Genomic DNA, 11,499 nt, shown 5'->3' with positions numbered 1-11,499 from the left:
GCACATGAACAGTGTATAATAACAACTAAGAGGATGTGCCTGTTTTTGTGCATCCAGAAGACAAAGTGAAAAAAGAAAATAGTTCAGGAGTGATTTGATTCACAGAGTGGACATATTCAAGTAATCGTTTTCATTGGAAAATAAAATATTTATTCTTGGTTTGACTTTTCTGTGGTAAAATTGTTTGGCAGGTAATTAACTCAGGAATAAGAGTAAATTTTTGAAAAGAGAACAAAACGTTATTTTAATTATTTTTATATATAAAATCAAAGTAAAAGAAATCTCTCCCTTCCAGTCCATAACAATTCATTCATTTCATTAGGAATAAAGGTGCAGATTCGCATAAAAAAGTAATCAAATAAGCACCCTGAATTCTTTGAAAGATATAAGCATAAATGACGTCCTGAACAGTAAACACAGAGCTGTGACACATATGTAGATTATTTCTGCAATGTTCTTTCGTAAAAGCACATTTAATCACCAGATCCCTCAGTGTCATGTATTTGCAGCTGGGTGCTATTCAGCTGCCTTCTAAAATGTGCCTGTTCTATTAGGCTCCTCTGTGCCATTAGTCACACTCTTAGGTAAAACCTGTGTAGGAGTTTCTAGACTCCACAGCCTACTTTTTCTGATAAATGAAACCTACATACCAGCCAAGCTAGCTGCTCTTCTTCCACTGTGCTCCATATGAACCGATCAGCTAACAAGAATCCGCATATTTACTAATCTGGCTAACACCTTCCCTGCACAGATTTCTCATTTTGTTTTTGGTGAACAGTGATGTTAATGAAAACTAACTTCTAAATCACTATCTACATTTCCTCAGCAAATCCCAGGGACCTTCAGGAGAAGAGACAGTTTCTTGGCTTACGATACAGCATCACTCACGAGGGAGCCTCAGCCTTGTTCTCTGGTCTCTTCCTTGCAGCTACACCGTGTGCCTCCACACTCCAGCCCAGCCCACTCACCCATAAATCCTCCAGTGTCCTGGGGTCCTTTGAGCACCAGAGTCCTTAAACATTGGAGGTCTTCTTGAAGAATACTTCCTAACGCCACTGAATACCCCGATTCCTTCTATCCTGGGCCCTCTTAAAATCAGATTGGAGTTTGTCTCTCCTCCCCCAAAGCCTTTCATCGCTAATCCTTTATCATTCCTCACCAGGTTGTGGTTGCTGGCCCAGTCCTTTTCTCTCCTTCTTGACTAAGCTTCAAGAGGCCAGATATGGTCTTTTATCTCAGTCTCCTCGTGGTTCATTCTTGGACCAACACATAGCAAGCATAAGTGGGGTTGGCTGTGACAGTTTACTTTCAGAGGGCATGTACCCTTAAAGTTGTCTTATTTGAAAACATCCTAAATGGGAACTAGAAGAAGAAGGGAAGGTTCAGATTACCTAAAAATAAAGAATTAACTGTAATCTATTGTAGAAAGTAGTATTTTTCCAGTTATTTAGAAAATTAGTAAAATGCTGTTGCAGTATCTCAGACTTTTACTAAGCATCACTGAAATATTTTGTGAGACATAGTTTGACTAGAGAGAAATAATAATAAGATGAAAATAACAGAGTCTGACTTTGCTTCTTCCCCTTGTTTGAGAGTAATGAATCTTTAATTTTATATATTGTTCATTCCTTTTATTTTCCCATTTTTCGTTCTCTTTCTGATTTAATCACATGGTCAGAGAAAGAGAGAGATCCTAATGTTTTGAGACATCATTAGAATTTGTGTGTCTGATTACAGTTCACAATGCAATACTGGGGGAAGATCGCATTATTATCTAGTAAATGTGAATGTGTATGCTATCAGACCTCCTACTTCAGTCCTTAAACAAATCTGGTTTACTAAATGTCACAAAATAGGGGATTTATAATATAAAATAAATGCTAGATACTGCAAATCATGGAAATAGTGACTATATATGGGTATTGGGATTACAGCTTTTAAAATTCATTTTCATGTTTAATTTTCTGTATTGTGCATGTGGTATTTAGCATGCAGTTGATAACTGATCACATTTATGTGGAGGCACACATGTGCTTGATTTAGCTCATGATGCATTGCGGCTGTGACTTCCCTGGTGGCTCTGACTGTGAAGGGTCTGCCTGCAGATCGAACCTGGGTTCAGTCCTTGAGTTGGGAAGATCCCTGGAGAAGGGAATGGTAACCCACTCCAGTATTCTTGCCTAGAGAATTCCACAGACAGAGGAGCCTGGCAGGCTACAGTCTGAGGGGTTACAGAGAGTTGAACAGGACTGAGCAACTAACACTTTCACTTTTTCATATTGTGATTGAGGGTCCATGTATAAAGTACAGACAGTGGCCTGATTAGTAAACAATTTGTAATAAATAATATTTTATCTGAATTATGGAGAAAATTCTGACATTATCAGATTTAGGTAATTATCATTTATCCCCATGATTTTTATAGAGAAGAGTGTGAGAGATTAAGGGAGTTTAAATATTTTCAATATTATTTATTGTTATTTATTATTTCAATATTTCAATTCTATAGCAAGAGGTCGTGATTCTGGGTGAAGATTTGAAGTCCCTCATATATAAAGAAAGAGTTACAGCTTCATCTGTGATGCCAGAGCTTCTGCCACGCAGATATGAATTAAGTAACTGCTAATTTTTTTAAGAGCCTCTTGATGAAAGTGGAATAGGAGAGTGAAAAAACTGGCTTAGAACTCAGCATTCAAAAAACGAAGATCATGGCATCCAATCCCATCACTTCATGGCAAATCGTTGGGGGAAACAATGGAAACAGTGACAGACTTTATTTTTTTGGGCTCCAGAATCACTGCAGGTGGTGACAGCAGCCATGAAATTAAAAGACCAACCTAGGAAGAAAAGCTCCTTGGAAAAAAAGCTATGATCAACCTAGAGAGCATATTAAAAGGCAGAGGCATTATTTTGCCGACAAAGTTCCATCTAGTCAAAGCAATGGTTTTTCCAGTGGTCATGTATGGATGTGAGAGTTGGACCATAAAGAAAGCGGAGCATCAAAGAATTGATGCTTTTGAACTGTGGTGTCGGAGAAGACTCTTGAGAGTCCCTTGAACTGCAAGGAGAAACAACCAGTCAATCCTAAAGGAAATCAGTCCTAAATATTCATTGGAAGGATTGATGCTGAAGCTGAAACTTCAGTACTTTGGCCACCTGACGAGAAGAACTGACTCATTGGAAAAGACCCTGGTGCCAGGAAAGATTGAAGGCAGGAGGAGAAGGGGACGACAGAGGATGAGATGGTTGAATGGCATCACCGACTCGATGGACATGAGTTTGAGCAAGCTCTAGGAGTTGGTGATGGACAGGGAGGCCTGGCGTGCTGCAGTCCATGGGATTGCAAAGAGTTGGACATAACTGAGCAACTGAACTGAACTGAACTGCTAACTGGAGATGTTTCTAGAGCAGTGGTTCTCAACTCAGGTGATTTTGCTCCGGGGGATATTTGGCAATGCTTGGAGACGTTTTCTAGTTGCTACCACTGGGGGAGATGCGTGTGCTGCTGTTCTGTTGCGAGTAGAAGCTAGAGAGGCTGCTGAAGCTCCTGCAAAGTATGCAGAGCCCCCCTCCCCATAAAGAATTATCTGACCCCACCTCTCAGTAGATGTGATGCTGAGAAGCACTGTCTAAAGTAATTGTGAATAGTTTGATTGCAATAGCTCTGTTGGCTCTTAGCTTTGAAGTCCATCCTCTAGTTAATGAGTCTGTCTGTCAATAGCAGGAGCATACAGCAGAAACCCCAACTCCAGGCTAGTGGACATAAATTTGAAGCTGAAAATGAACATGGAGTGACGGGCTGGGGAAGAGAGCCGGTATGAATTGTAGTATGCTGGACTTGGGACAGGAGAGGCAGAATATATATTTCAAGACAGAAAAAAAGAACAAATGTGATAATTCATTTCAGCAGAACATCTGCCACTTTTTTCTTGGAGGCATAACTTAAGATCTTCCTTATATTCAGCTGAGGTGTTATTAATCACTGTGAACAAGAGCAGGTCTGATTCAAGCTGAAAGTCCAACCTGCCTGGCTTGAAGGCAAATGGGTTTGGAGGAAGCCGGGCTGGGTGGTGGCTGGATGGTTCACAGGTGGGGAATGGTAGACTGTTTAGGTACTTCAGCTTTGGAACCCTGACAGTCACTTTGTCACCCTTTGCGGTGGCAGAAGGGCTCTGGTGGAATTCCCTCTAGTTAAAAAGCCAGTCACCTGAGCTCAGATCATCTTTGTGTTCCGAAACTCAGCCTGGTCTGCCTGTGAACTTTCTGTGTGAGCTTCCCTAAGTGGACTTCCTTAGCCAAGGATTTTCTGAGCTTTCAGTCTTGCACAGTAGAGATCAAAAAAGTATAAATGGAGCAGCATCTTCAGATTAGGAAGAAACAAGGTGAAGAAGAATGAAGGGGGTAGGTAAGAGAAAGAAATATGAAATGAAATCCTATAACCCGGGTATTAAACAACTACATCTAGACAGAGAGAAAGCTAGATAGCTAGGCAAAAAGAAACAAACAAAAAAACAACTTTGTGTTTATAGAAAGGCCTTGGATTATCACACTCTATTTTGTCACAAAGGGGCAACAAGTTCAAAACAAAGGGAGAGAGAATCATATCAGGATTTAGAGTATGCTGTGTTCACTTTCACATTCTGCAGAATGTTTATCAAGAAATAGAAATGGAGACTTCTGATATTATCTTCCATATGTATTTATTTATACAATAGAAAATGCCATGCCCATATACTCACTTACTTCTACAAGCAGACTATCTTATATTTAAATATGATTTGGTCTAAGTGGATTGAAGTTTTAAATTTAAGAAAAAAGTAATCATGATGAGAGGGTAGGAGAAAAACAAAATGCTTTCTAAAATTTAAAGAGATTTTTCTAAAGGATATCTTTATTGACATCACTGGTTGAGAGAAAAATATTTTATTCAATGTCAAAATAATTTAAACATTGAAAAGAGAAGAATCGAAAAGACTGTTTCCTCAGCTTCTGCTTTCTATACAAAGCTCAGGTAAAAAAATTTTTTTTCATGTTAAATTTTCAAAAGAACCTGGAAATTTGCTTAAAGATGCTAAGAGGTAAGGATAGCCCTGCCATAGAAAGTATATATTTTAGTTTCTAGACCTTTTATGGAGTTAAAATTCAACACATTAAAAGCCAAAGTACCAGAATGGTATACTTACACAGGTTGTCTTCGCAAACATTATATGACACTTAGATCAACCAGCTGTCAAATTGCACCAAGCTTTGATGGCCACTGCACATAGTTTTTAGAAACTTACAATTTACATGGGTAAAATTTAGCATTAATATATACCCTACTGTGCCACAGAAAGGACCAGTTGGTCGAATCTTGCCAGTTATCTTTTGCAACTTGCTTTTAAAAAAACACCCACTTCTCCCCAGTGTCAACACTCACAGCACCTCTGAAAGGAATACGGATGTGGATGACCCGTCCTTTTGGCTTCTCAGCATACTAGAGCGATGGCACACTAACACTGCTCATGTCATTGTGCCCTCTATAGAATAGTCAGTCATTCGAAAGCGGAGAAGGAGCTGGCCACAGTGCTCAGTGGAACACGCCGCCGGCCTCTGCTGCGCTCCGGGCGCGCACCCAGGGAGGCGCTGGCACCGGCTCCGTCTCCTGCCCTCGCAGCCTCGGTGGGCGTGAGGGGCGGAGTGGGCACGGTCTTCACATAAAAGGAGACTGATGGCTTGCCCACAGCACTGGCCTGTATGAGGCGGGGTCGAGAGGACCCCTGATTTTCCTAGCGTGACAGGCTTTTCTTTCTCGGAACTCCAAGAGCCAACGCTAAGGGGCACCAGAGGCTCGGATAGCTACAGCTGCCACCCGTCAGGGCAGCCTGACGGCACGGTGCTGCGGAGGTCCTGGGCGACGGCAGAGCCGAGCTCGGCGGGGGCTGGGCGCAGGTCTTTGGAGTAGGGGTCACGAGAGCTTGGGATGCTCCAGATCGGAGGAGGAATCCTCCGAGGGCGGGAGGATTGGAACTCGAAACGGTGGGCTAGTCAGTGAAGGTTGGAAGGCGAGGTCCTACTATTTTTCTCTAATACTCTATGTGGCCACTTCTAATCTTTTACTTTATGAAAAATGTCGCTGTCCTACATACAGCTAAGGATATATGCCACACGCGTCACCCCGCCATATACTAAAATCATCTGACAAGATAATACACTGGAAGCTGTTGATGTCTAGTTGTCCAGGGATCCCGAGACACATGCAAAGAGATCAGATGTCCCTCCTCTGCCCCCCGCCAGCCAATTCAGGTTTCCTCCCGTGCCCGCAGCCTTTCGTCGGAAGCCCACGCTCATTGTTTAGTTAAGAAGGCAACATCCAGACCCTCGCCCGCTAGAAGCCTCTGCCCAACCGCCACAACTCGGACTTTTTCCCGGAGTCCGAGAGGGAGCAGGAGGTGCCGAAGAAATTCAGCAGGCATCCTCAAACCTTGCTGTCCGCAGTCTGACTTTTATCAGTAATAACAGAAAAAAACCCAAAGGTGGCGGGGGTAGGGGTGGGGTGGCGGACGGCAAGGCAGGGTAGGCGTCAGCGCGCAGCCGCTCAGGCCGGCCTGCGGGCCCAGCCGGGCTCCCCCCCGCCCACCCCCGGACCCCCGGCGCCCTCGCCTCCCCCTCCGCCGGGCCGAGCCCGGTGCCAATGCGCCAGGAGGGAGCGAGCGCGGCGCGGGAGGAGGAGATGACGCACGAGCCGGCGCTCCCCCCCAAAAAGTGCTTCTCCAGGACGAAGATGGCGGCAACTTAGCCGGGGACTGAAGATGACTGTGGCTCTCGGGAGGCCCAGCGCAGGCGATTCGGCCCCGAGGTCCGGGGGAGGCGGCGTCAGCAGTCGGAGCCCGGCGCCCGCGGGCGGACCTGCGGCAGCGGCGGCGGCGGCGGCGGCCGGAGCGCGGGCTGGGGGGTGGGGGGGCGGGAGCGCCCTGCCGGCGGCCGCCCAGGCTCCGGACTCGAGCAGAGCGAGCGAGAAGTAGCCGCCGGAGGAGCCGAGGAAGGAGCAGCGGGCGGGGGGTGGGGAGGAGGCGCCGGCGAGGCGCTCCGGCCGCAGTCCGTGGGCAGCGGAGACGCGGCGAGCCCCTGGCCGGGGACAGCGGGCCGTCCTCCGCGGGGCCATGGGGACCCGCGCCCTGCCCGTGCCCGGCTGACAGGCGCCGCCACCCCGCCACCTCCGCCGTCGCCTCCTGCACCCGGCCCGCCGCCGGCCACAGCCGCGCCGCCGCCTCCGGGCGCCCCTCTCCCCCCTGCCTCCCTGCCTCTGCATTGTCTCCCACTCGACAGAGGATGGGGTCGGCGGATGCTTAGGTCGGAAGAGAGTCCTGCCTCCCTCCGAAGCCTGGTAATATTGATGTAGGCAAAGAGCGAGAGGAGCGAGGGAGAGAGAGAGGAAAGGGAGGAGGGGAGAAGGCAATCGAACCCCTAAGTCAATGCATATTGTGGTGACACCGGCGCCGGAGCCCTCGCGGTGGAGTCGGCCAGGGCTGTGCGCTCCCAAAATATGACCAGGGGTGCTTGGATGTGTCGGCAGTATGACGACGGATTAAAAATCTGGTTGGCAGCACCCCGGGAGAACGAGAAACCGTTCATCGATTCGGAGAGGGCTCAGAAATGGCGACTGTCTCTGGCCTCTCTCTTGTTTTTCACAGTCCTGCTCTCTGATCACTTGTGGTTCTGCGCCGAGGCCAAGCTGACCCGCGCCCGGGACAAGGAGCAGCAGCAGCAGCAGCAGCAGCAGCAGCAGCAGCAGCGGCAGCAGCGGCAGCGGCAGGAGCAGCGGCAGCGGCAGCGGCAGCACGAGCCGTCCTGGCCCGCGCTCCTGGCGAGCATGGGGGAGCCCTCGCCCGCCGCCCAGGCTCACAGACTCCTCTCCGCCTCCCCGTCCCCCACCCTGCCCCCCTCCCCGGGAGGCGGCGGCGGCGGCAAGGGCGGCCGAGGCACCGACAACCGGGGCAAGCCTCTTCTTCCAGGAAACTCTGCCAGACCCTCGTGGCGCCTGGAGACTTGTTACCCGCAGGGCGCCTCCTCGGGCCAGTGCTTCACCGTGGAGAGCGCGGACGCCGTGTGCGCCAGGAACTGGAGTCGGGGGGCGGCGGCCCGGGGGGACCAGCGGCAGCAGACCTGGGGCCCGCCGCAGCCAACTCCGCTCTGGAACTTGTCGGATTTTTACCTTTCGTTTTGTAATTCTTACACACTTTGGGAGTTGTTCTCCGGGTTGTCCAGTCCCAACACTTTGAACTGTAGTCTGGATGTGGTGCTCAAGGAGGGCGGTGAGATGACCACTTGCAGACAGTGCGTCGAGGCTTACCAAGACTACGACCACCACGCTCAGGAGAAATACGAAGAGTTCGAAAGCGTGCTGCATAAATACTTGCAATCGGAGGAGTACTCGGTGAAATCGTGTCCTGAGGACTGTAAGGTAGGAACCCGTGGATTTTTTTTTCCCCTTCCTCGCGCTGTTATCTCTGTGTGTTGGGTGGAGGTGTCTTCTAGAGTTTTAAAGTCGCTTTTTGACTCTGGTTTTGTTACTTCGACCGTTGTTTTTGTGGTTGTAAGCGCCTGACCTGCTGCTTGACTTGGGACTCTCTTGTGAATTGCTGGTGGATCAGTGCCTTCTGAGAATCCTTGAAAGATCAGGAGGACTCTGGTCTTCTGAGATGATAAAGCCAGTGCTTTAACTATCTCTTAAAGCTACAGAGTTGGTTCAGATTCTGCCACTTTTTTTTTTTTTTTAATGTAATTTGAGTGAAGCTTCTGAGGAAGACTCTGATGGGACTGCATACTGGTGACCACAGCTGAAGTCAGAACAGGCTAAGACAGGCATGTGCAGTCTGGCTTATGGACCTTACACATGAAGTCTCTCATAGTGACAAGTTAAGCCCGTTGCCCGAAGAGTCAAGAGAAAGTGTTTGTGATTGTTTATGTGGGAAGAACTAAAAGTGTTTTACGTGTTTTCCAGGAGTAATTCTGGTTGTTTCGAAAGTTTGGGGGCCTACCTAAGTGTATTTACTCACATGAGTTTCTTGTTTTCTCTTAGAAATGTGTATAGCTATTGATCAGAAGCTCAGTATGAGTAGGAAATTTTGATTACGTATCTGGTGATAACTGATCAGTGTTAGATTATTTATTAGTCACCTTATGTAATTAGCTTGAATTTTCAGGATGCTCTCAGGAAGTACTAATTGGCAAATGCTTAACGCCATGACTAAAAAATACTGAACTCATTAATAACATATATTATGTTCAGCCCCTTCCTGTTGAATATAATAATGACTGTAAACCTGGCTGATTCACAAAGGAATAGTGTATGCAAGTTTCTTAAGAAATGGCAAATGTGACCATGGGCACATGTCCTAGTAGAAGTGTTGCTGTCCATGGTGCTGAAATGAGATTTGCTCAAGAGCTCCGTTGAAGATGAAGATACTGCAGTGACCTTTTAGTAGGGGAAGAAATGATGGCTGAATCTCAGCAAACCTTGAGGTTTTGTTCCAAAGGTAATTTCTTAATGCAACAGAATAGTATTGCTTTTCAAAAGAAATAATCCGCCATATTGTCTCTCTACCTTTCTCTTCATCACACCCCGAACCTCCCCTAAGGAACACAACAACGAGCCTCCTTTGCCTCACTTGCTGGAAAAGTGTGGTCAAGGGCAGTATGGATCAAAGGGTTCTTGTGATGCTTTCACAGGAGAATTGGCCTAAGGGATTCCTACTTAAACAACACAGTTCAAGGGTTGTATTGATTAGTTGTGCTTTTGACAACTAAGCTAAACTAAAACTAAGCTTGCTTTGCCAACATTCTTTAAGACCAGAAATGTATCTTCTTTGCAAATAATGATATTGCATTTGCAGCAGTAATTTAGAATGCTGTTTCATTAGATAAATGGATCTTAAAAGATTTTTATATATTCTTCTTAACCATATGCCTGGGAATTAATCTTAATGGAAGAAGTTACTAATGAATGACTGGTATATTTATTGCATACTTATTTATTTTGACAAGATAATGTTTCCTCAGAATTGCAAGGAAATGGATCTGTATACTAATTTTACTACCAGTAAAAAACTTGCCAAGGTTTCAGTATATTTATGCTTAAAGTGATACCTTGTAATAATTAGAATTTTCTTGCTTCCTTGAATGTAAACTCTCATAGAAATTTCTAGTTACTTCAGTTTGCATAGGCTCAGTATTTACAAGGTAGTCTACATTGTAGACTACAGAATATTCTTAAATAAGTGTGTCAAATTTATTTTATTTGAAAATTCACATAATAAATATCTATACATATATGTATATATAAATAAATACAGAGTTTTCTCTTGACCTGAAATAATTATCAACTTTATACTTATATCATCATAGCTATAAGGTATAGTGTAGGTTAAATGAATATGTAATGTTATGAACTACTTCTGGATTATGTTTCATATAAAGTAGTCATTGTGAGCTATATACACAAAAGCACATTAAAAAAATCTTAACTCCTTTTAGAAACATTTCTTCATACTGAAAAGTAAACACAGACATTTGAGGTTTTCATCTCCACAACACAGGATTTATTACTTGTGATACCTTGAGCTATTTTTTGGTTGGTTGGTTGTCAGTTGGAAACACTTGACATTTATTCCAGGATAACTGTTTTCACACAGTTTCAAATTTTGGGTGCCGGGGTTAGGTGTGTTCAGTGTGTGTTCTTGGTTGATAATTTACAAATCTATTGATTAGATCCTTAGCTTAACATACAGCTTCGTTATGATTCTGCAAAACTGCGATCACATCCACATACAAAGTATATTACTTGATTTAAAATGCTATTGGTGGTCTTTGAAGAATGTATCTGAGTTTCTTTCTGAACACTTTTACTTATTTCAAACATGCTTATAATTATGAAATGATGTCTATCTTCAGGGGCAATGTTCAAGATATATAGTCCACGCAAAATTTTCTGCCTTTTAAGGTTAATGACAAAATCTCAGGCTACATTAAAAGTAAATGCATTATATTTCCAGAATTGGTAATATATTCATGAAAAAATCTAATTCAATAGTTTCTTAATATATTTATACATTTATATATAGGATATATGCTATAATATTAATTATACAAATAGAATTCATACTTTAGAAGAATTATATTAATTTCATAATACCCATGTAATTATAGTGACTTCCAAACTTTAAAAGTTAGGACATATTATTGCCTTCTAGTTTTATAATTGCTTCCATTAAACAAAAAATGCCACATTCCATATAGGTATGCAATTAAAATGGATTAAATTTAATTTTTATTGAACTTGATTTAAGGGACTTTTGGACCATTATAGTGAAAAAAAAAACCCTTAATATTGACTTAATCAAATCATATTGCTTTGGACCTGTAGTCATTGGAGATCAAATATAGCTTGGATTTACTTTAGTAAAGGTTTATTTGCAGTATAGAAATCATTTACGTGCAAGAATATTTTTCAATATTCTT

The 11,499-nt window shown here is 44.3% G+C and overlaps 1 protein-coding gene across 1 annotated transcript in view; it reads left to right on the top strand.

Moving 5' to 3' along the window:
• The first annotated feature begins 7,054 nt into the window (after positions 1–7,054).
• NALF1 (NALCN channel auxiliary factor 1) overlaps positions 7,055–11,499 on the top strand; it is a 605,875-nt gene continuing 601,430 nt past the window's right edge. Inside the window, exon 1 of the mRNA XM_069601974.2 lies at positions 7,055–8,443. Coding sequence (XP_069458075.1) covers positions 7,526–8,443 — 918 coding nt within the window. The 5' untranslated portion in view covers positions 7,055–7,525. The remainder of the gene's footprint in view (positions 8,444–11,499) is intronic.

This window comes from Ovis canadensis, chromosome 10 (assembly GCF_042477335.2).
Source record: "Ovis canadensis isolate MfBH-ARS-UI-01 breed Bighorn chromosome 10, ARS-UI_OviCan_v2, whole genome shotgun sequence".
Taxonomy (NCBI): Eukaryota; Metazoa; Chordata; class Mammalia; order Artiodactyla; family Bovidae; genus Ovis; species Ovis canadensis.
The sequence above is the reverse complement of the archived record's forward strand: the minus strand, read 5'-3'. Positions and strand labels throughout refer to the sequence as shown.